The 25,460-nt window shown below is 40.0% G+C and overlaps 1 protein-coding gene across 4 annotated transcripts in view; it reads left to right on the top strand.

The window, feature by feature from the left end:
* Positions 1 to 25,460, top strand: part of LPCAT1 (lysophosphatidylcholine acyltransferase 1) — a 175,611-nt gene that overhangs the window by 33,508 nt on the left and 116,643 nt on the right. For all 4 annotated transcript variants that reach the window (XM_038389224.2, XM_038389225.2, XM_043508503.1 and 1 more), the window contains exons 4-8: positions 8,030 to 8,142; positions 14,723 to 14,783; positions 16,674 to 16,732; positions 21,681 to 21,715; positions 22,994 to 23,048. In XM_038389224.2, the coding sequence (XP_038245152.1) occupies positions 8,030 to 8,142; positions 14,723 to 14,783; positions 16,674 to 16,732; positions 21,681 to 21,715; positions 22,994 to 23,048 (323 nt within the window). The remainder of the gene's footprint in view (positions 1 to 8,029; positions 8,143 to 14,722; positions 14,784 to 16,673; positions 16,733 to 21,680; positions 21,716 to 22,993; positions 23,049 to 25,460) is intronic.

Below are 25,460 nucleotides of genomic sequence, written 5' to 3'. Positions count from 1 at the left end.
CTTGATTATTACTACAAAAAGTCCCCCTCCCCCCCCCCACTCTCCTGCTGGTAATAGCTCACCTTAAGTGATCACTCTCTTGTTACAGTGTGTATGGTAACACCCATTGTTTCATGTTCTCTATGTATATAAATCTCCCCACTGTATTTTCCACTGAATGCATCCAAAGAAGTGAGCTGTAGCTCACGAAAGCTTATGCTCAAATAAATTTGTTCGTCTCTAAGGTGCCACAAGTACTCCTTTTCTTTCTGTATCTCAAAGTAGCACCCTGGAACCCCCATATTCACCATTGTGATATGACTGATATGTTTTGTACAAGTTTGCCTTGTGAGATATCATTTTGTAAGTCTTGATCTGTTGAACAATAATATCCTGTTGGATTTTATGCACTATTGTACGTGAAGTTATGAAGTATTTCTATGTGTTACTGAAGTATGCCTTTTAATTGCAACAAAGGAGGATTCAGACAGCGTTAATGGCCCATCAAGAAAACAATCCACTGTCCCAGAGGCTCCTTAAGAAGGCACATACAAAATGGAAACAGTTTGACTAATGGGGACTCACTGACCCCCCATGTCACAGCCAGCATCTTTCTAGCAGCTGGAAGAAGGTATGAAAAGAGAAACAGTGATATCATCACTTGGCCTTTCTACATCCCCCCGCACCTCCCTATCTCAATACCTGGAGGAAAAAGACTTTGAACTGGGGAGGAATCGTCCCAGCCTGGAAAGGGACTTCAGTCTGTGTATTGAGGAACTGTAACCTGCTTGTACCATCTGTTAGGGTGAGACATTGCTTGATTTAAATCTTGCTTAGTGTGCTAAGTGGAAAAAGGAAGTGATATTTTACCCCTTTTAATCAACACAAGAACCAGGGGTAAAATAACACTTCATTTTTCACTTGCTTAATGTGCTAAGATTTAAACCAACACAAGAATTAGACTGTGAATTTATTTTTGTTTCTTAGGTAACCAACTTTGATCTCTATGCCTTTTTGTTAAAATCACTTAATCTATTTTTTTGTAGTTAATCTGTTTTATAGTTTACCTAAAACTGTGTTTTGGTGGAAGTGCTTGGGAATTCTCAGCTCAGATTACGAAAGGCTGGTGCATGTCCACTTTCCTATGAAGAGGAGGCAAACTAAGTAATGAACTTACACTGGTCTGGCTTCTGACCAGTGCACAACAGTACAATTTGGGGGTGCAAGGCTGGGGAGTTGCAGGGGAATTGGCTGGAGGCTCTATTTTGATGGTTCATGAGTGGATGCAAGATCATTCATGTAACACAGTCGGGTGTATCCCTTCCTGTGGATGTCTGTGTAAGTGCAGTGCCTGTTAGGCTTGTAGCTTGACATCAACATCACGGTGTGAGAAGCAGCCCAGGTTGGTGGGACAGAGGGCTTAGTGGTCCCACAGTCCAGGTTGCACCCCAGGGACCCATCACAGAGGTGAGGTGACCAGTTCTTTATGCACAATCCTGACCTCATCTCCCTGGGACTCAAGTCAATTAAAGTTAACTCCAACACAAATCATAAAGTTTACAGAGGTAGTCGTGGACTCAAAATAAGCAAAAATTTACATCCCTTTGGAAAAAATCTTTCACTACAACTTCATTTCTAGCCTCCAAAAACATCATTGAGAACTTGCCTCAGATTTCTGGGCCATAAGAACATAAGAATGACTTTACTGGTTCAGACTAATGGTCCATCTAGCCCAGTATTCTGTCTTCTGACTGGCCAGTGCCAGATGCTTCAGAGGGAATGAACAACACAGGGCCATTATCAAGTGATCCATACCCTATCATTCATTCACAGGTCATTGATGGACCTATCCTCCATGAATTTATCTTATTCTTTTTTAAACCCAGTTATAGTTTTGGCCTTCACAGCATCTCCTGGTAACAAGTTCCACAAATTAACTGTGCATTGTGTGAAGAAGCACTTCCTTATGTTTGTTTTAAACTTGCTGCCTATTAATATAATATAACCAGGTGACCCTGGTTCTTGTGTTGGTTAAAGGGGTAAAATAACACTTCCTTTTTCACTTTCTCCATACTATTCATGGTTTTATAGACCTCTCCTCCCTTAGTCATCTCTTTTCTAAGATGAACAGTCCCACTCTTTTTAATGTCTGCTTTTATGGAACCTGTTCCATACCCTAGTCATTTTTGTTGCCCTTCTTTGTTTTTCTGTCCAATTCAAATACATCTTTTTTTGAAATGGGGCAACCACAGTACAGTAGAACCTCAGAGTTACGAACTGACCGGTTAACCGCACACCTCTTTTGGAATCGGAAGTGCGTAATCAGGCAGCAGCAGAGACAGAAAAGAAAAGGAGGAAAAAAAAAAAAGCAAATACAGTATAGTACTGTGTTAAACATAAGCTATTAAGAAATAAAGGGAAAGCAGCATTTTTTTTCTGATAGTAAAGTTTCAAAGCTGCATTACATTAATGTTCAGTTGTAAACTTTTGAAACAACAAGAACAACTATAACATTTTGTTCAGAGGTATGAACACTTCCGAGTTAGGAACAACCTCTATTCCCAAGGTGTTCGTAACTGAGATTCTACTCAATTCAAGGCGTGGGTGTACTTTGGATTTATATAGTGGCATTATATTTTCTATCTTATTATTCATCCCTTTCCTAATGATTCCTAAAATCCTGTTAGCTTTTGTGACTGCAGCTGCACATGGAGCACATGTTTTCAGAGAACTATTTATGATAATTTCAAGATCTTTCTTGAGTGGTAAGAGCGAATTTAGACCCCATCATTTTGTATGTGTAATTGGGGTTATTTTTTCCAATGTGCATTACTTTGCACTTATAAGCATTGAATTTCAACTGCCCTTTTGTTGCCCACTTATCCAGTTTAGTGAGATCTCTTTGTGACTCGTCACAGTCAGCTTTGGACTTAACTGTCCTGAGTAATTTTGTATCATCTGCAAACTTTGCCACCTCACTGTTTACCCCCTTTTCCAGATCACTTACGAATATGTTGAACAGCACAGGTCCCAGTACAGAGCCTTGGGGGACCCCACTGTTTACCTCTATTCTGAAAATTGACCATTTATTCCTATACTTTGTTTCCCATCTTTTAACCAGTTACAGATCCATGGAATAATCTTCCTTTTTATCCCATGATTGCTTTGTTTGCTTAAGAGCCTTTGGTCTAGGACCTTGTCAAAGGCTTTCTGGAAGTCCAGGTACACTATATCCACCGGATCACCCTTGTCCACATGCTTATTGACTCCCTCAAAGAATTCCAATAGATTGGTTAGGCATAATTGCCCTTTACAAAAGCAGTGTTGACTCTTCCCAATAACGTGTGTTCATCTGTGTATCTGATGATTCTGTTCTTTACTATAGTCATAACCAATTTGGCTGGTACTGACATTAGATTTACCAGCCTGTAATTGCCAGGATTGCCTCTTGAGCCTTTTTTTAAAAAACCTGGAGTTATATTCGCAATTCTCCAGTCATCTGGTACACAGGCTGATGTAGGTGATGGGTTACATACCACAGTTAAAAGAGGAGGAGTACTTGTGGCACCTTAGAGACTAACAAATTTATTAGAGCATAAGCTTTCGTGAGCTGTAGCTCACTTCATCGGATGCATGAGCTATAGCTCACGAAAGCTTATGCTCTAATAAATTTGTTAGTCTCTAAGCTACAAGTACTCCTTTTCTTTTTACAGATACAGACTAACACAGCTGCTACTCTGAAACTTACCACAGTTAGGAGTTCTGCAATTTCATATTTGAGTTTCTTCAGAACTCTTGGATGAGTACCATCGGGTCCTGGTGACTTATGACTGTTTAATTTATCAATTTGTTCCAAAACCTTCTATACTGACACTTCAATCTTGGATAGTTTCTCAGATTTTTCGCCTGAAAAGTGTGGCTCAGGTATGGAAATCTTCCTCGCATCCTTCACAGTGAAGACCAATACAAAGAATTCCTTTAGCTTCTCTGCAATGGCCTTGTCTTCCCAGAGTGCTCCTTTGCACCTAAATTGTCTAGTGGCCCCACTGACTGTTTGACAGCTTCCTGCTTCTGATGTATATAAACAAATTTTTGCTGTTAGTTTGTCTTTTGCTACTTGCTCTTCAAATTCTTTTTTAGCCTGCCTATTTATACTTTTACACTTGCAAGAGTTTATTTTCCTTTCTGTTTTCGTCAGTAGGTTTTGACTTCTGATTTGTGAAGGATACATTTTTGTCTCTAACCCCCTTTTTACTCTGTTTAGCCCATGGTGGTATTTTTTTGGTCCTCTTACTATTTTTTTTGTTTGGGGCATACATTTAATTTTTGAGCCTCTGTTATGGTGTTCTTAAAGTGTCCATGCAACTTGCAGGCATTTCACTCTTGTACTGTTCCTTGTAATTTCCTTTTAGGAGTCTCCTCATTTGTGTAGTTTCCCCCTTTTGAAGTTAAATGCTACTCTGGTGGATTTCTTTGGTATTCTTCCCCCTACAAGGATTTTAAATGTTATTACATTGTGTGCAGTAATACCTGCACCACTTATGTACACATGGTGTCATGTACGTAGATGGTGCAGGTTGCCAGCCTTCAGTCCTGGTCTCCTGAATTGGTGGTAGGATGAGATAAGGAAAAAGGTACTCTTTCGTGGAGTTGGAGTGGGTTTTTCCATTACACTAATGATACATGAAGAGCTCACCTAGACTAGTTCCAGATGCTGAGCCTTTGGTTCCCACAAGTTTCATCTCAGAGCTTACAAAGGAACAACTACAATGGAATGATGTTCCTCCAAAACACTCCTGCCTCTTCTGAAAGGGAGCCACAGTCCAAATTCTATAAAACAATACTATGCCATGCATTATACTTACCAGGAAGAGGGAGCAAGTTTATCTCGTCAGTCAAGAAGCTTTTGAACCTTTGGAACTGCTCCATCGGACATCAAATTGTACCCTGCATCTCCCAGGTGTGTACAATGATTTATCAAGTTATCTGAGCAGGAAATATATGACCAATCTTAGAAATCCAGGTCTGGAAGGGACCTGAAGAGATCAGTGTAGTCCATCGCTCTGGGTTGAGGCAGGATTAAATATACCTACACCATCCTTGAAAGATATTTGTCTAATCTGTTCTTAAAACCTTCAAAGACTCTGTCCAAAACCAATATTTCACAATTAGGGACTGCTAAGAGTGAACTCTTTTCTACCAATCACATCACCAAATTTGCACTTTTTCAGTCTGGGGGAGGCACAAATTCAAGTTTCCTACACAATGCTTTCTTGATACCCTAGAAGAACTGCTTCTACTGACTTTTAGTACTCTTGTTAGGACTCTGGGTAAAGCAGGGTGCAGCATCTGTGATTCTGATAGCCCCTGAATCAGCCAGTTTTCGTTCTCAGACTTGTTTTGTCTATCAGTATGGCTCTCAATTTCCTCAGCTGATCTGCTCATCTTATCTCTGAGTTCTGGACAAATTGCTTGACTGCCCTGATATATAGATTGGCTAAGCAACATGGAGAAAAGTTGCCTTTCAAAAGTCAAAGCAGACTTCCATAAGAACAGTATACAAGTCCAATGGAAAAGATGTTCTCTGGGCCTTGGAACAGCGCCTTCACCCACTAAAAGGGCTGGCTGAGGGGATCTTTGGCCTGCTGATAATTTTTAATAAATCATGTAATACCAGGGAAATTCCAGAAGACTGAAAGGCAGTTAATGTACTGATATTCAAAAAGGCGAGTTAGGCCAGTTAGCTTGACATCAGTTCTGGGCAAATTGATGGAAAAACTGATGTGGATTCAATTAATAAAGAATTAAGGGCAGGACTATAGTTAAACCATTCAATATGGTTTTATGGAAAATAAGTCTAGTCAAACAAACCTGATTTAATTTTTTGAGATGACAAGTTTGGTTGATGTAAAAGACTTAGGTTTTTGAAAGGCATTTGACTAAATACCACATGGCATTCTGATGAATAAATTAGCACTATACAATATCAATAAAGCATATGTTAAGTGGATAAAGAAATGGGTAGCTCACATCTCAAAAAGTAGCTGTCAATGAGGAATCAGTGTTGAATGAGGATTTTTCTAGTGGGATTTCACAAGGATCAAAACTAGGGCCAATGCTTTTCAACATTTTCATTGATTTGGAAATAAAATCACTGCTGATTAAAATTTGCAGATGACCAACAGATTGGCAGAATGGTAAATAATGGCGAGACCGGGGCAGCCATGCAGAGCAATCTGGATTGCTTAATAACCTGAGGCCATCAAAAGAAATTTTTTTACTACAAAAGATATATATTTAGGAACAAGGAATTGGGGCCAGAGCTACAGTATGTGGAACCGTATCTTGGAAAGCATGACTATGAAAAGGATTTAGGGGTCATAGTGGACATGTAACTCAACACTTTCCTAGTGTGATTCTGTGGCAAAAATGGCTAATGTATGTATAAACTGGGGAGTAGTGAGTAGGAGTAGGGATATGAATTTTTACCTTTGTATATGGTGTGGCTAGACCAATTGTGGAATACTGCATACAGTTCTGGTGTCTGTGCTTTTAAAAGGGTGTTGAAATATTGAAAAGGGTGCAGAAAAGAATCACAAAGTGATCTGAGGGCTGCAGAACAATTCCTTACAGCGGGGGTGCCCAACCTACGGCCTGCAAATCATACATTGCCCACCAGAGCATTTTCATAAAACCTGCAGCCTGCTTCAACACAGTATATTAACAGCCACTTCATTAGCATTTGGTCGTCATGTTTACATCATTTTAATTTACATAAGTGTGTAACTAGACAATACTGTACATAGAAACAACCTATCTAAATACATATGAAACAAGTTGAACTTAAAATAAGTCAATACAGGTGACTTCAAATCTTATTGAAATATGTGGAATCTGTTTGGCCCACACAAGGTTGTGCTTAGGTTTATGTGGCCCTCCTGTGTAATAAGGTTGGGCACAGGAAGAGACTTTGGGAGCTCAATCACTTTAGCTTATCAAAAAGATTAGAAGGTCACTTAATTATGATATATAAATTCCTTCACAGGAGAAAATACTGGCTTACTAAAGGTGATTTTAATCAAGCCCAGAAAATCAAATAGATGATGTGTTACCTATGAGGAGAACTGCTTAATGGAGACTTGTAAAGTAGCAATTTGAAGTTCCAAACACCTTTACCAAGCTAGGTTTGGAATGTGCCTTGTGAATTACTGCACAACAGAAGAAATCCTGCTTTCCAGTAGGATTGTGAGGGGGATCTCAATGAGGGAGATGCTTACAGAGATTCTCCTCTCTTAAGTCACAGGAGGAAATGTTCTGGCCCATGGGTGATCAAACATAACTATTTTGCTGCCCCAAAAAAGTAAGTGTGCATTAAATGATACAGTCAAATTCCTATTTTAGAATCACATTCACATAAGGTCTTGGTCTATTACAAGTGCATTTAAAAAATCTAGTTTAATTTTCATTATTCATTTTACTCTTTGCATTTCTCTCAGGTTAGGTAATGAAAATGGATCAAGGATTTGCTTTAATTTTACATTGAAATATAACCATATAAGCCAATCAAAAAGAGTCGTTATTTGTTTGTAACAGACTCCTGTTCAAAGGATGGCCATGATATAACATGAATTTATTTCGCTTAAGAAAGAAAAGATTTAAGGGTGACTTAATTACAGTCTGTAAGTACCTACAGGGAGAACAAATATTTAATAATTTTCAGTCTAGCAGTGAAAGGTATAATGTGATCCACTTGCTAGAAATTGAAGCTACACAAATTCAGACTGGAAATAAGGCGTAAAAATTTAATTAACCATTGGAACAATTGACCCAGGTCATGGTGGATTCTCCCTCACTGACAATTTTTAAATGAAAGATTGGATGTTTTCTCTCAAAGCTATGCTCTAGGAATTATTTTGGGGAAGTTCTGTGGCCTGTTATACAGCAGGTCAGACTAGATCATCACAGTGGTCCCTTCTGTCCTTGAATATTTCATAGATGCATAGATTTTTAAAGCAGTTTTATGAAAAATTTGTGTGTTTTTTCTTTTCAGCTCTAATAAAATATATACGACCAGTATTTGTGTCTCGGTCAGATCAGGATTCTCGCAGAAAAACTGTTGAAGAGATAAAGAGACGTGCTCAATCTGATGGCAAATGGCCACAGGTATAGTAAAACATCTTTTATGTGATATTTGACACTTGTTGGTTTTGAGAAACAAATTTTAGTCTTTTTTTCTCCATAGAGGACACACTAGACCCGTGGTTCTTAACCTGGGGTGCACGCACCCCCTGGGGGTGTGAGATGCTCTTTCTGGGGGTGCGAGGCATGCCAGATTTTTTTTAGAAGGTAAATCTTTGAAAACACAAATTAAGCACAGGCACATAAGAAACTATTTTGTTTCATCAAACCTATATATTTATTAACGTACTTTTTTTTAAACAATTACTGAAATATACAAACAAAAATATATCTAGGTTTAAAGAACTGACCTACTTCAACAATTTTTGATAAGGGGTGCGAGAACATATTTTGAGAACCAAAGGGATGCAGGCTGCAGTAAAGGTTAAGAATCACTGCACTAGACCCACATGCTTTTTCTCCGTGAATGCAAGATTTAAAATGTTACTTTGCAGAACACATTGCTAAACTTAAAAAGGAAGCTTACAAGAAGAGGAAATTTGGACAGATGACTAGGGAGGAGTATAAAAATATTGCTAGAGCATGCAGGGGTGTAATCAGGAAGGACCAGGCACTATTGGAGTTGCAGCTAGCAAGGGAAGTGAAGGATGACCTCCTGAGGTCCCTTCCAATCCTGATATTCTATGATTATGATTCTATAACAAGAAGGGTTTCTACAGGTTTGGTAGCAACAAGAAGAAAGTCAGGGAAAGTGTGGGACCATTACTGAATGGGAGAGGCAACACAGTGACTGATGTGGAAAAAGCTGAAGTACTCAATGCTTTTTTTGCCTCCGTCTTCACAGACAAGGTCAGCTTCCAGACTGCTGCACTGGGCAACACAGTATGGGGAGGAGGTGAGCAACCCTCAGTGGTGAAAGAACAGGTTAAGTACCTTTTAGAAAAGCTGGACATGCACAAGTCCATGGGTCCAGATCTAATGTATCCAAGGATGCTGAGGGAGTTGGCTGATGTGATTGCAGAGCTGTTGGCCATTTTCTTTCAAAATTCGTGGCGATCTGGGGAGGTTCCGGACAATTGGAAAAAGACAAATATAGTGTCCATATTTAAAAAAGGGAAGAAAGAGAACCTGGGGAACTACATCCTCACTTCAGTTCCTGGCAAAATCATGGAGCAGGTCCTCAAGGAATTTTGAATCACTTGGAGGAGAAGAAGGTGATCAGGAACAGTCAACATGGATTCAGCAAGGGCAAGTCATGCCTGATCAACCTGATTGCCTTCTATGATGAGATAACTGGCTCTGTGGATATGAGGAAAGTAATGGATGTGATATATCTTCACTTTAGCAAAGCTTTTGATATCATCTCCCACAGTACTCTTGCCAGCAAATTAAAAAAGTATGGATTGGATGAATGGACTATAAGGTGGATAGAAAGCTGGCTATATTGTCATGCTCAATGGGTAGTGATCAATGGCTTGAAGTCTAGCTGGCAGCCAGTATCAAGCGGAGTGCCCCAGGGGTTGGTCCTGGGGCTGGTTTTGTTCAACATCTTTATCAGTGATCTGGATGATGGGATTAATTGCACCCTCAGCAAGTTTGCAGATGATACTAAGATGGGGGGAGAGGTTGATCCCCTGGAGGGTAAGGATAGGGTGCAGAGTGACCTAGACAAATGGGAGGATTGGTCCAAATGAAATCTGATGAGGTTCAACAAGGACAAGTGCAGAGTCCTGCACTTAGGAAGGAAGAATCCCATGCACTGCTACAGGCTGGGTATCGACTGGCTAAGCATCAGTTCTTTGGAAAAGGACCTGGGGATTACAGTGGATGAGAAGCTGGATATGAGTCAGCAGTGTGCCCTTGTTTCCAAAAAGGCTAATGGCATATTGGGCTGCACTGGTAGGAGCATTGCCAGCAGATCAAGGGGAGTGATCATTCCCCTCTATTTGGCACTGGTGAGGCCACACCTGGAGTATTTCGTCCAGTTTTGGTCCCCCAATAACAGAAGGGATGTGAACAAATTGGAGAGAGTCCAGGGGAGGGCAACAAAAATGATTAGGGGGCTGGGGCACATGACCTACGAGGAGAGGCTGAGGGAACTGGGGTTATTTAGTTTGCAGAAGAGAAGAGTGAGGGGGAATTTGATAGCAACCTTCAACTACCTGAAGTGGGTGGAGCTAGACTGTTCTCTCAGAGGATGGAGCTAGACTGCTCTTGGTGGTGACAGATGACAGAACAAGAAGCAATGGTCTCAAGTTGCAGTGAGGGAGGTCTAGGTTGGATATTAGGAAACATTATTTCACTAGGAGGGTGGTGAAGCACTGAGAATGGGTTACCTAGGGAGGTGGTTGTGGAATCTTCATCCTTAGAGGTTTTTAAGGCCTGGCTTGAGAAAGCTGTGGCTGGGATGATTGGTTCTGCTTTGAGCAGGGGATTGGATAGATGACCTCCTGAGGTCTCTTCCAACCCTAATATTCATTGATCTTTAAGTTGTATTATAAGAATTTTTAGTCCTTGGAGAAAATTTCCATTGATACCAAAAATCATCTGAAGCCTTTAAATGTAATCGGCAGCTGAGGTTCTTGCACTTGAATTTTATAATTGTTATGATACGGTACACTTTTGGGGGGAGGGAGGAAATAGAAAAAGAGGGACTGTTATGATTACTCTATTTCAGCCCTAAACTTTCTAGAAGTATTTTATTTTAAAATTTGAAGCATATTAAAAATTCTCCTGTTTTCTGAAGATGGCCAGTCTCGGGCTTTAGAATTAGCACTAGATGTGCACCTATGTGATCCCTTTTCTCAGTAATTGCACATATTAATAAGTCATATTTGATAAGCACATCTGCGAATGTAATCTGGCAAACGTAGATTTTAAATAGGCATAAATTTCTATTAGAGGAGTTCCTGGTCAGTGAGAGAGGACTTGGCATATACTCCCTTTCCTATACCATTAGCACCCCCAACAAGGGAGAAGAGGTTGGAGCCTTACCAAGTACCTGTGCATTAAAAAGTGCATTCCAATTGATATAAATAGGGTGTGTGTTGATGGGTGGTTCTTGCCCTTTCTTTTCCCATCCATTGCCTTCACATTCAGAAAATCTGAACCAGTTTGGCTCAAACTAAAAAAACAAAACTCCAAAACCCTATTTTGGGAGAAACAAAGTACCTGAAAGATGAAAATTTGTGAACTGCTGAAAGACCTATAAAATGAAATATTAAGCAACCCAAATTATAGCTGCTCTTAAGCACACCAGGTATAATCCTATAGTCAACATGAATAAGAAACAGAATACTTCAATGGCATAAGATAGTCACTCACCTCTATAAGTGTTTTAAGATTGTGACCTTAATACTTGATCCTATGGCCTTTGCTCAGCAACTCAAGTTAAAATAAAATGTAATCCAATCTTTTTTACTTCTATGATTAAAATATAAATGGTATAGTTTAAGCAGTGTTTCCCAATCTCTTCAATGCCAAGCTCTTATTCAGGAAAATGAAACTAATTGCACCCTGTGCAACCTCACTGTTTGTTGCTTATAACCTTCATAGTTTAAAGTACACCTTTTCCAAGCCCTGTTGGGAAGTCCTTTGCGTCCCCTTCCCTTCTTCCTCTCTGCCCTGTGACCTACCCAGGGTACAATCCAGACTGAGTAGCTGTCTCACCCTTGCCCTCTAACCTGTGGTGCCCTTTAAACTGCTTTGCTGCTGTAACCTCCAGTCAGCCTCGGAAACAGCCTCCAATATGTAAGTCACTCCCAGCTACGTTTGTGTGTGCTGCAGCCAGCCCAGCCCCACCTTGGTTATGTTGCAGGGTGACCCCAATGCATCCCATCCTAGATTTTCTCTCCAAAATGTATGTCCGGTACCACCCGGTTCTTTCCTGGACAATACAAACTTACATAAAGTCCCACTTTTTATAAATAGACTTGATATGTACACATTTTGTTACCCCAGATGGAATTTCATGGACACTTCAGTGTAAATGCACTAGATTAGATAAAACAAGTTTAACTAAAAAGAGATTTTGTGAGTACAAGTGATAAGGCATTAAAGTTACAAGAAAAATAAAGATAAAACGTAACTAGTGCCTTATTTAACAAACTACGTTAAGCAAAGTGTATTTCACCACATACTCTCAGCAGTCTCACTGACCAAGCTTCTTAGGTCATTGTTACCAGATTTGCCCATTATCTTGGGGTACACTCATTTATTAGAGTTACTCTTCTGGGGGTGGGAGGGGAGGTTCTGTAATTCTGTCAATGTACTGCTTATGTCACGTGTTTTCATATAGAGCTCTATTTTTCCCTTCTTCAAGTTCCCTCCCAAAGAAGTTATTCTGCAGTACCTAGGTTCCCCAGGGCTGGGTTCCTCCTGCCCCAGAATCTCTCTCTCTCACAGACACAGACACACAGACACAGACACACACCTGTTAGTGTGTGTGTGTGGTCCTCTTAGCGGATCGAGTCAGTCAGCACTCCCAAGCTGTCACCTTATATACCCTTGGACTCCGCAGGCTGGGTTGAGCAGCACTTCCAAGCTGCCACCCTCATATGCCACGGGCACCACACCGGAATAGAATATGCCTGAGCAGACTGGGTCAAACAGTACTTTCAAGCTGCCACCCTTATCTGCCCCTGGACTCAGCAGGCTGGGTCGAGCAGCACTTTCAAGCTGCCACCCTCATATGCCACGGGCACCACACCGGAATAGAATATGCCTGAGCAGACTGGGTCAAACAGTACTTTCAAGCTGCCACCCTTATCTGCCCCTGGACTCAGCAGGCTGGGTCGAGCAGCACTTTCAAGCTGCCACCCTCTTATCTGCCACAGGTTCAGCACGTTCCTAACCCCACTTTCACGTTACAGCTGTTCTGGTAGTAACCCACTTGATGAGCAAACCCCACAGGATTTTTGGGCACTACACGGATCTTTAACTTGGGTAAGACGAGTGTTGCTGTAAAGCAAATGGGGAAGCCAAAAACACGAGAGAGGGAGGGAGGGAAGGAAGCAATCAGCTTATTCATAAAAGTTATTTATTGCCTGGTAATAACCATACAGGGAGTGCCAAACAAACAAAACAGTTACAATATTAAATCTAGCTTAAATTTGATTACAAAAGTCAGGTTTAGAAAACGATACCTGATCACCCTAGTCAGGGTTAGAAAGCTATACCTAGAGTAGGAAAACAAAAACAGAGAGAGCGAGAGAGAAGGAGGGAGAGTTGGGTTCTCACCACTCCGTTAAGCTTGAACTGGTCAGGGTTCCCAGGTGGTGGTGGTAGCTGAGGGTCTGGAGTGCTGGAGCTAGGCAGAAGCCCCAGTACGATCATTCAGGAGAAGATAAAGTCCCAATGGGACTGATTCAGATTTTGGATCCAGGCATCAGAACCCTTACTTAAGCGTGAGTAGTGATTTTTGTAGGGAAACAACAGTGGTTCAAGGGAGAACACTAGATTTGTTTATGGGTAAACTGATGGTTCAGAGTAGTATACCAAAGTTGTTTTGTTCAGGCTAGACAATAGGAACTGATCATTCCTGGCTATGGGCGGTGTTCCTTCGAGGGAGTTCACAATGCAGTTAGGCAGCTTCAGTGTTTTGGATACAAATAAAGGATTTATTACTAGATTTGGTGTGATAACTACTGAGCTGGGTGTGTGCAGGCGTGTGTTTATTAACATCTGGAGCAAAGATCCTCCATCATGGCGTCTCCATAGGAAAGGATGTTCCCTGCTGCTTTTCCTTACTTCCTGATGAAGCCTATTTTTTGTTTCCTTTCCTGCTTGATGACTTTTACTGCTTAAATGCAAATTAAGCAGAGCATACATTCCTTTGTTTGAGACAGATCTGTTTTCCAATCTCAGTTTGGAACATGTGTTGTTAACACCATGTGGTGGAATTGTATAATTTCACATACAGTGTTGCTATACACATCTTATGAGGACAGTATTGACCAGCAAATTATATGTTTTTAAATGGTATCTTAAAAGTATACTTTGTACAAAGATTATTACAATAGTGTCTAGGGTGTGGACATGGTTACATTACATCACCCCTCCAAAATAAAAATCACTTTGGGAAACACTAGTGGTGCGTCCTTTCTTACATGCTCTGAATACTGAAGTAGTTATCAGTGTTGACATTTAAAGTATTGTTGCAAAGTTAGCACCTGTTGAAATGAATGTAATGGTTACAACTGAAAACTATTGTTTGTGCTATGCTCTCTTCAAACTCAAGCAGGCCTCTCTCCATCAGTTACACATGGTTAGTGTGTTTTTTTAAAATGAAACTGAGAATCTGGAAAATAGTTTGGTGGTCTGTTCCCCGTTTTCCCACCAACTAGTCCTTCATGCTGCCCTGTGCCGTGGAAAACACTGGTTTAAAGAATAAATAAAATATCCTATTCCACAGTTTGTGCCAGATTCCGTGCATCTGAAAGTCTTCGTGACTTCAAAAGACCATACTATCATTTAAACATTTTCTTTAACTTGCTTACTTTTTCTTAAATTATTATAACTCAAATGTGAGGAGTTTTAATATTGGTTTTGAAAAGTGTAAATACAACAAATATTCTGTAACAGTAAATTTTGTTTTTGCTTCAAGATAATGATATTCCCAGAAGGAACTTGCACAAACCGATCTTGTCTAATTACCTTCAAGCCTGGTAGGTATGAAGAGTATCTTTCTTTATAGAATGTTCTCATATTGCATGATTTTTTTAAATATATTGGTTGCCATTGTAATGGTTTGCTGTTATAGAATTTGAATAAAAAAACTGGTAATGAGGTGTGGTTGAAATGGAAGTTTTTGATCCTATAGATGGACTCTAGTTTTATCATTACACAAAACGTACATCTAATTAAATTGCCATTTTTGACTGTTTTCTGTAATGTGTATAAAAATCTGACAAGTGTTTCTCTGACTGAATTTTTGCATTCCCTCTGAAACATAGTCTAAGGGTTCAGTGTACATCGGTAACTATTTGAGGCTGCTACAATACTTGCTTCTGGGCAGTCTGTAGTTGACTCTCCTCTTCCCATTGGATGCCACACTTGTTCTTCAGTGGAGATGCCCTCTAGCCGGGCCTATGCTAAGACTTTTGGCAGTATAGTAATGTCAGTTAAGGGGACTTCCCCCTCACCCTTCAGCCCTGGTCAACATTTCTGTACTCCCAAAAGCTCTACTGTAAACACAGTTATAGTAGTACAAAAGTGCTTTTGCTGTTATATCTTATTTGGCATAGTTTGTCAATTCAGTATAAGCTATACCAGCAAAAGCACTTTTATACTAATATAAATGTGTGTATATTAGGAAGTGTTGCTGGCTCTCCTGCTCCCTGTTGCACTCTAGACCGCCCAGAAATCTGCTACCAGATCTCTTTACTGCCTCAAGTTCCTATTGCACCCACACTTCCAGTTTTCCACTGATCCAGCCCATTCTGCTCTCCACCCCCACTGCAAATGTACTCAACCTCCCTACTTTCCCTGGCCTTAGCTGTCTTAGTCTCCATTCCCTTCACCCACTTCCTCTGAAATCTTATTGCCTCTGACTTTTCCACTTGCTTCTTGGTGCCATAAGTCCTTTTCAGAGTTATTGCTTTGCAGAATACATTTCCCCATTCTGTATGGCCTACATTCTTTGTTCCTAGCTGGGTGACCTTCCAGATGCATTTTAATACAGGCAAATGATTCATATGGGCTGTTCTTGCCAGGCACTCCAGATTACTCTGTGTAAGTGGTAAATGACGACAGATCACTTGACAGATCTTTATCTGCAAACTTTACTGGTAGAGATTGTATATCTTTTTCCTGATCACTGATAGACGTTAAATACCACTGAGACAACAGATTGTGCTTGACTCCCCTCAAAGCACCTTCAGTTGGTGGTGGTGAATCCATGTCAACAATTACATTTTGTACAATAGTTTCTAATCTTTTGTTATATATTTGAATGCTATTTTTCATCAGAATGTATTGTAGTACAAAGTCAAATGCCCTACAGAAGTTTGTCAACACAGTTACCTTTATCAACATAATTGGTAACTTCATAAAAATATATCAAATTTGTTTGCGAGACTTTTTTGATACTTGACTATCAGATCTTTACCAAATTCATATGTGACAATAACTGTTAAAAGGGAGAAACAAAAAATATATATTAAAAAATCAACAATCCTGACCACGAGTCAAATTTAAGGCTGTAATAAAATATGTATGTCTTCATAACCGATTATGATTTATGTAGGTTTTGGTGGATTTTGAATGTCTATATTTCCATTCTTCTAAATGCTTGTTTCTTCTAAATAAGATAGGTATATACACTGTCAGTTACCAACAGTCTTTTGTTAAATGACTTTTTCTGTGGAGTATTGGTATATATTTTGCTACTTCCAGATCTTGTATTCTTTCCACTAGCGTGCTGTGAATTTATGCTACTGTACACACCAGACTAACGATGCAACCAGTAGTCACATAATCTTTTTTGACAATGAGTAATTTATTTGACAATAAAAAAATATGCCAAAGAGTAATGATGTGTAATGTGTGCTTTCCAGGAGCATTTATTCCTGGAGTTCCTGTCCAGCCGGTAGTTTTACGTTATCCGAACAAATTGGTAAGTTCAGCTTGCTCTGCAGATTAAGGGTTACTTTTTGTTACTTTTTTGGACCTAACATTGCCAGCCCCACTAGTTGGAACTAAGAACAATTAGAAAAGAGAAACTGTCCACAGATTGTACAAGGGAATGTACAGACCATTGGACGCTTGGGCAATGAATGTATGGATGAGTAAAGCAAAATGGCCAAGAAACAGTATTTAGTCCACCAGGTCATTTTCAGTTCATTTATTAAGCTTTTCTGGGATGACGGGTAAACATCCTTCCTGTAAAAAGACAAACAGGAAGGGACTGTAGGCCTTGCAGGAGCCCTAGGCATAACTAGCTATGTGAATCAAAGATTGTGAAGCAGAGTAGGACTAGCCTTAGCAGAATAGTAACTCACTAGGTGTCTGCTAACCAAGTAAGCACATTCCTGATTGGAGAGGATGGTACAAAAAGACACAGATCTCTCAAGTAACTATTTAAAAGCATTCATAAGAGATGATACAAGAATACACTGATCCCTTGTAAAGATAAGGAGGGGATGACAGGATAATGGATAAGGATCTTTTGTTCAGACTCACATGTATAAGGATTAGGGTGGTAACTAACACCTACTGGAGTGGAGTAGCTAACTTGTTTGTATCAATATATAAAAGGAGAAATGATAGGAGGGGAATCTTTGTGCTAGTCTAGGAGACAGAATCCTGGTATCAGAATTCTGATTGAACTGTTGTCATTGTTGCAGGCATACATGTGTTAGTGTACCTGTAGCTCCTATGAGGCACTTGTACTGTGCTTTGTCAACAATAAACCTGGCTGAGCGCCTTTGCCACCGAACTGAACCTTGTGGTCTTTCTTTATGAAGAACATCAAGGGTTGTTCAATCAGCAAGCTGCACTCTCTGCTAGTGCAGCTAACACTGCAGCTCCAAGGACAGCAGCACTAGTAACATTAATAACTTAGCAGTCTTAACAACACTCCACAACACTAATTCCACCTGATTTTCTCATGTATTCCTTTCATGCTCCTTCATATTCTGCTGCATGATAATTTCCTTTGTTTTTTTGAACCTCGTCCTTACTTAAAGCCACAACAACAGTTTTGCTTATTCCATTGCTTTGCGGATTTCCATGGCTTGTTCTCCAGTCAGCTCACAATTTCTCCATAAATATGTGCTTTCTCATCTCTGTAGCCTACAACCATCCTGTCTTTTACCAGGAAATCCTCAAAGGGGCCTTAAAATTGCAATACTGGCTCTTGAGCATCGAGCTTATGACACATTCTGCAATACAGTAACTTCCCACTTAACGTCCTCTCGCTTAATGTTGTTTCGATCTTGCATCCCTGCTCAATTACAGAACATTAAATTAATTTAAAGTTGTGCAATGCTTCGCTATAACGTCGTTTGGCTGCCTGCTTTGTCCACAGCTGGCAGCCCCCCATCAGCTCCCCTACACCTCCCCACCCAACACAGCGCCTCCTGCCCGCCAGCAGACCCCACGGATCAGCGCCTTCCCCCTCCTCCCGCTGCCTCCTGCCTGCAGAAATCGGCTGGCTTGCAGTGTTCAGGAGGAAGGAGTGAGGACTCGGAACGCAGGCTCCCCCTCCCTCCCCTGCCTCTTGAACACTGCAAATCAGCTGATTGCTGCGGGCAGGAGGCAGGGGAGGGAGGGGGGAGACTGCGCACCAAGTCCTCGCTCCTCCCTCCTGCCCCCGAACGCCACAAGCCAGCTGATTGCCGCAGGCAGAAGGGAGGGGGGAGGAGCGAGGACGTGGTGTGCCTCCCTCCTGCCCGCGGCAATCGGCTGGCTTGCGGTACTGAGGAGGGAGGGGGAGCCTGTGCACTGTGTCCATGCTCCTCCCACTCCGTCCTGCCTCCTGAACGTGGCAATCAGCTTGGAGGCAGGGGAAGGAGGGGGGAGGAGCAAGGACACAGCATGCGGAGTAAAGGGGGAAGGGGGGGGAGAAGAGATGAGTTAAGGATGGGGATTTGGGGGAAGGGGTGGTGTGGGCGGGCTGAGGGTTGAGCCCTCTGCCCCGGTGCTTGGAGAGTAGGGGAAGCTGCTGCTGCTGTGCAACATGCTTCTCCTAGCTTACAGTACCTTCAGCCTCTTTGCCTGTCTCATTGTCTCCAGTGCCAGTGGGCTGTGCCTGTGTGGGGTAAGGCCAGGTCACCTCCCAACCATAGTACTGTACTGTATGGCAAAAAAAATTTCCCTGGAACCTAACCCTCCCCTCCCCCGCATTTACATTCATTCTTATGGGGAAATTAGATTTGCTTAACATCGTTTCACTTAAAGTTGCATTTTTCAGGAACATAACTACAACGTTAAATGAGGAGTTACTGTACTTTCTTGTTTCTTTTGCACTCTTGTGTGGAAGAGGAATCTTTCAAAGGTTTCACTTTCTAGGTACACAAGCTTCAACCTGTGCTATGACCCTGTCATAATCAGTGCTGTCCATGAGTGAGAGCTGGAAGCTATTATAAATACATATTTAGAGCATCTACATCAGCCACAGATAACATCACTTTTCTGGCACTACTCGTTGTCTGTGTTTACATAACAGGGTAGTGAGAGTCTATTATAAGCTTCAGCCAGTCTGTCTCCTGCAGCGCGGAACCCCACCTTCCAAAATAGAGACTGATCGTTGGTCTTTGCAGCCACTGCCCATATCCTTACTCAGTAATGACAGCCAATCCACAGGTGCGGCGGGACAGCTACATAAGTTACAACTGCTTGAGGTGCCTTTTGGATTGAGAGTTTTTTGCCCAGGAATGTTAACAGATGCAACAAACTGCTAGAATTTCCCAGGTCAGAGAGGTCACATCAGCTGCTTAAAGTGGTGGCCAGAATACTGAGTTGAATCCATTACTTAATGATATCACTGCCCAGAAAAGAGGTACTATGACATTGCCCGCTTTTGAGAACTTACTGTCCTATTTGCTAGTCAAGGAGGCTTAATTTCTGTGGTATCTACAGGACTGTGGTTGCTGTTGTAGGCCATCGGTGTACTCTCTGATTTGAGAGATTCAGGCAACCACTCAGAAGCCTGAGGGAGGGTGCCTGAAAATGAAAGACTCCTACAAAAGAAACCCACACTTAATAGGTCTGCAGTCCCAGGGTACTTTAGCAGCACCAGGATCACCAATAGCAGCCCTTCTAACAATGGAAGATTACAATTGGCTGTTGGAAGTTGCCACATCACCCTAGAAGTAGGGTGAGTCTTAAGTCACATTCCAGCATTGGTTATGGTGGAAAGTACCTCTTTTTCTTTTAATGTAACATATTTTTGTTTTTATCGAGATCAGAAACAATTTAAACTCAAGATTTTAACTTCAGTCATTATAGTCAATTCACTGTTTCTTTTTCTTGGCTCCTCACCTTTCAGATTCATTTAAGTATATTTAACTTTGATTTTTGTGTTTTTGTACATGCTACTTTCTTTTATTCTGTTTCCATTTTAAGCAGTGATGAAGGTATTAAAGCAAGATTTTGACATTATTTGTAACTTACAAGATCCTGGGACTCTTAATCTTATTGATTCTAAATTGAGTTTGGGTACCTAGCATCAAATTTAGAAACACACAGTTAAGAGAGTGTAGTGCTGATATTTCCTTCTTGAAAACTAAACTCCTTATCTTTCTTCCAAAACCTCTTTACTCCTCCATTTTCTATTGGTATCTTATACCCATCTATCCAGTTGCTCAAGCCCATAACCTGGAAGTCATTGTAAACTCCTCCCCCTCCCTTACACCGCAAATTCATGTCTTTGCCAAATCTTGCATTTTCTTCCTCCAGCATTCCTAAGCTTCTCTCCTCCCCCCCCCACTCCCTCCACACAATTAAAACTCATTTTTCTATAGGCCCTCATAGTCTTCCCTTTTGGCTGCTGTCACCTGCTCCTTTCTTGCCTCTCCGACACCAATGTTGTTACCCTCTTCCAATTCCTGTCCATTCAGAACATGGGCACTAAGAAAACCTTCCTCACTTGATCTAAATATTGCATCTCCCCATTATTCCTTTCTTCACTGGATCAAGTTTGTTTCTTGGTCTCCTCTTCTAAGCCCTGCATAACTATCCCTTCTTACTTTCTACTCCTGTCTCTTATGTCATGTTTCACTCCTTTTACTCCAGCCTTGATACCTAGCTTGTCCACTTCTTCCACAATAATTTGTGCTTTTTTCCAGGCTTCCCCTTTTCTGAACTAGTCCACAAAGGCAGTACCCTCTCCTGTTTCAAATACCTCTTAAAGTCCCACTTCTACTATAATGCCAACAAAAAGGTAGCCACCTCATATTGGCACGGTAGAGGTGCAATTGAGAATAGCTTTATTTCTGTGTGCCTTTACTGGCAATTCTCTTGTCACACAGTCAGTGCAGATCTCCAACAAGATTAAGCTAATTAAGAAAAATTTACAAGGCGGAGTCCATGGAGTAATTGTAATGTTTTCAGGTTTTTTTGTGTACTGCATCTTCAATTTTCTATGGCTGGCTTTCTTCAGAGAAAAAGAAATATTTTGTGTTCAGGCCAATACAGAGAGTCGAAGGAGAGCCAATGTAATCTCTCTCGGTTCTTTTACTGTTTTGTTCTCTTAAGCAAAAGTCAAGGATGCTGCTTAAGTGTTTGCTTTTTGTATGTGAAAAATCTGTTAATCAGGGAAGCTAATCTGCACCATATTTATTTCTAAATATATTTTTCAATGTTTTGTCTTTTGAGGGATTTCTGGGTCTGTAAGTGGGCTATAAATTGGATTATTTTGTGTGTAAAAGCTGGGCTTAACCAATATTTGTTTTGTAGCATTTTAAAGGCAGATTGAAGTTCCTGTTTTAGCGGACTTACTTTTAATGTAAGATAGATTTTTAAAATAGTGGATTGTGGTTTCCATGAAAATTTAGAGCATGTGCCATGTATTGTGCTGTGAAAGAGTAATTGAATTTGCAATGTGTCTTGTTTGTTTGTAGGATACTATCACATGGACATGGCAAGGTCCAGGAGCGTAAGTCAATCCTATTTTATTCCTTTGTGCCGCAATTGCTTTCCTGAATTAGTTTGGTATTGTTATATGAAATGGTACAAGTGTGCTTTCAAATATTTTAGCTCTATTCTCACCCAGAAAAAGTCTGGAGATAGAGGGTTTTGTATAAGAAATTAATGACAGATTTTGAATCTTGTAGACCCTGAGGAAAAGTGAATTCTATGGAAAATGCCCTGCCATCAGCCTCCTCCTATATCTGAGCTATTAGCTGAGTGCCTTAATTGATCTTACCTGCTGTAATATAGCATCAAGATAAGAGGTGGTTTTTCAGGCAGCCAGAACTCTAATCATTTAAAGCTATGTAGGCTTAAACCAGCACCTCAAATTGAATCAGAAACCAGTATGGGCTAAGGTGTAAGATGTTTTCTGGGAAAATACCTCTGAGTGGGCTGCCACACTCAGTACTTGTGAAAGCTTCCTCCAGACAGCTCTGTTCAATCAACGTGGTACTTGGCAAATGTCAAGCAAAGAAGACTCTACATTTGTCTGTCCCCCACCAGAAAAGGGTCTGTTCCATAAAGGCAAACAATCCATTCTGAATCCAGGCAGTCTGTGACTCCTGACAGTGCAAAACATATACAACTTTGCTACTGATTGGAGGTAACTCCAATTCACCATGCTGTTCCTCATCTGCTTCAGTTCCTTGGTGAATTAGTGCCTTAGGGACTTCTGTAGCTATAGTGGAAGACAAAATATTTTAGAACCTTACTAAACCATTAGTGGACTACCTAAAGAGTAGTTTCTCTGTGCCGTCGGAAACTGAACTGGTTCTGTTATGTTCCAAGGCTAGACTAATAAAACAGATCTGCTTTTACACCCAACTTCAAAATAAAGGTGGGTAATAGTTTGTTGCACAAGTCGAAACAAAAAGTCTCAGCAACTTCTCATTCTTTATTTAAATGATATAGGTGTTCATCATGACACTTTTTAAAGCAAATTTACTACTTTGATAAAAGTATATAAATGTGGGCTTGTTACATAATGAATGTCACTTTTTCTACAGCTTCAGATTTCCCACTTTATTGCCTTGCTTTTAATATGCAACTTTGGAATAAACATTCTTAGATGGTCACAGAAACCAGTAAAAACACGTAAAGGTGCAATCCAAAAGTAGTTTTATTTTCTAAAGATGCATCTTACCTGAAAAACATTACCCCCTATAATGTTAGGTGAAGAGTTCAGCATGCTGTGTATTGTTTATTTGCTACATTCAAAACTTGTCTTTTTTTATTTTTTAAGGCTGGAAATTCTGTGGCTTACCTTGTGTCAGTTTCACAATTTTGTGGAAATTGAGGTTAGTATAAAAGCAGTACTGCTTTCTATTTTAGGCAATACCAAACTTCATTTCTTGTAGACTGTGTATACATGATAAACTATTATTTCTGCAGCAAAACAGTGTAATTAAAATGTTAACAGTGCATTGCACGCAGACTGAGTATAACTCACATTTTGGATAAATAGCTCTGTTGAAAGCTTGACTCACCAAAGTTTCAGCAGAACTAGCCTTCCTCTGCACTTACAAGATTTACCTCTTAATCACCATGTAGTTCTGTCTAAGGGACGGTTATGCATAAGAATGGTTTCAAAAGGGCTTGTTAACATATTGGTAACTATGTATACCTTATTTTAGATGTTAGTATTGATGTGCAACTAAGGATTTTCTTCAGGAATAAAAGTAACTGCATTCAATTTCTTCTCATCCAAACAAACTCTTACTTCATGCCACAAATATTAAAGTTGCACAGTTAAGCACACAAGAGTCAAGAAATGCAAAAGTTAAGGTTTCCTGTACAACCTTAACTTTGTTCCCTTGTTTATTTTTACTACAATAGTCTTCTATTACATGATCACATACTATTTTTTTCAAAAGATATAGTTTAATGTACATTTTTCTATAGCATTGCTTATGTATTTTATAGTACTTTGTACTGTATTTCAAGCATTCTTGAATGCTTATATTATTTTGATTATTATGATAGGGTTTTTTTGTTTTCTTCTCTGAGGTACATATTTTAATAACTTACCAGCTGTTTCTCTCAGAATAACACAACCTTCCTTAGATGCAGTAGATTCATAGATTAAGGCAAAAAGACAACACTGTGATCATCTAATCTAATCATTTAGCAGAGGAGGTAAGGCAGCTAGTTTGCAATTAACACTTACTATTGCTCTATTATACAGTGTACACTGGTTAAGTATAAGTTATTTTTAAAAACAATATATGGCATAAATAGGGTAGTACACAGTAAAGTTGCTAAACAAATTTATCTCAGGTCGTAGAAACACTTGTACAATATCTTATTGGAGTATTTGCATGTTAACTTTCGTGTTTCCTGATTTTTTTCAGTGCTTAACCATGTGTTCTTTAATGTTCTCAGCATAATTAAATTAATTTCCCAGATTTTTTGTGGAAAAGTAAAAGGTAGTTCCCTTCCAGGGTTTCAGAACTCTGCTGGTTTACAAAAATTGGCAAATAAATCTGGAACTATTTAACTAGAAAGCACTGAATCTTTGTCCTATGCCATTCTTGTGCACCTCATAAAAAGGTGAGCTTAAAAGTTATGTGGCAGGGGATGACATTTTATTCTTTAAGGTACATTAGAATGGAGCTCCCTCCTGTACACCTGCATAATCTGCATAGGAACACTACCTTGGTTACTTTCACTTTACAACATCTACAGGCCTTAAAGGGCCTGGTTCTGTTACCCTTTGTCATTCTTGCATAGTATCTTATGTTGCCCTTAGTCCAAATTTATGTTTGTGGTAAATTGAATGGAAAATCAATATTACTGTTTACACAGTAAATTGCTTCTTGGAGAAATTAAAGCCAGTGGAATCAGACTCTTGGTGTGCAGGAACCTTCTCTCAACCCCTGCTCACTTTATTATCTTTAGCTTTATATGTTACATAAAGTGATCCAGGGATAACTACTTTTAAGTCAGTGGAATTCATTTAGATTTATACAATTGTAATTGAGAAAAATGTGCCTTTATGGGGTTCTGTACAGAGAGAAGGTCACAGTCCCTGTCCCACAGAAGGATTAATCATTTTATATTGGTGCACTTAACTTTTTTAACAGATTGAGAAGGTTTCCAGATTTCAAAATGGAATAATATTATTTAATCAAGTAGTTTTAAAAAGAAAAAGAAAAGTTGAGACCCAAACAACCATCTCTTTGACAACTGGGTATTTTGAAATAAAATGAAAAAAAATTCTGCTACTAATTGAGATAAAGTAACTTTTATAAAAATATTTTACAAGTAGACTGTGTTAAAGGGTTTTTAGTAAAATCTATATTTTTGTACATTTTAAATAAGTTTAAATAGAATCCATTCCAAATACATTTTAAAGTTCTCTACAGACATTATCCACTGGGTGTCTATTCAAGGATGTTGGGCTTCCAGTGTAAGACAGCAAAGAACTCTTAGCTGTCAAAGGCATCTTTGGTTCTCTAAATCAGTGTTTCTCAACCTTTTTGATACTAGGGACTGGCTTGCTGCCTTCCTAAATTGTCAGGAACCAGCACCGGTCCGTGGACCCATTGTTGGGAAACAGTGCTCTAACTTATTGGTAGCTCAGACACATTTTAACTTGCCCCTAGAATATCCAGTGTTACCCCAGTTTCCTCTTTGGCTGGCTAAGATTGCCAGCTTCCATTTGATACCTATCCAGGAAGTAGAAATGACTAGATAGGCTTCCAAAACAA

The sequence above is a fragment of the Dermochelys coriacea genome, chromosome 2, assembly GCF_009764565.3.
Source record: "Dermochelys coriacea isolate rDerCor1 chromosome 2, rDerCor1.pri.v4, whole genome shotgun sequence".
Classification (NCBI taxonomy): domain Eukaryota; kingdom Metazoa; phylum Chordata; order Testudines; family Dermochelyidae; genus Dermochelys; species Dermochelys coriacea.
This window is presented reverse-complemented; position numbering and strand designations above follow the sequence as displayed.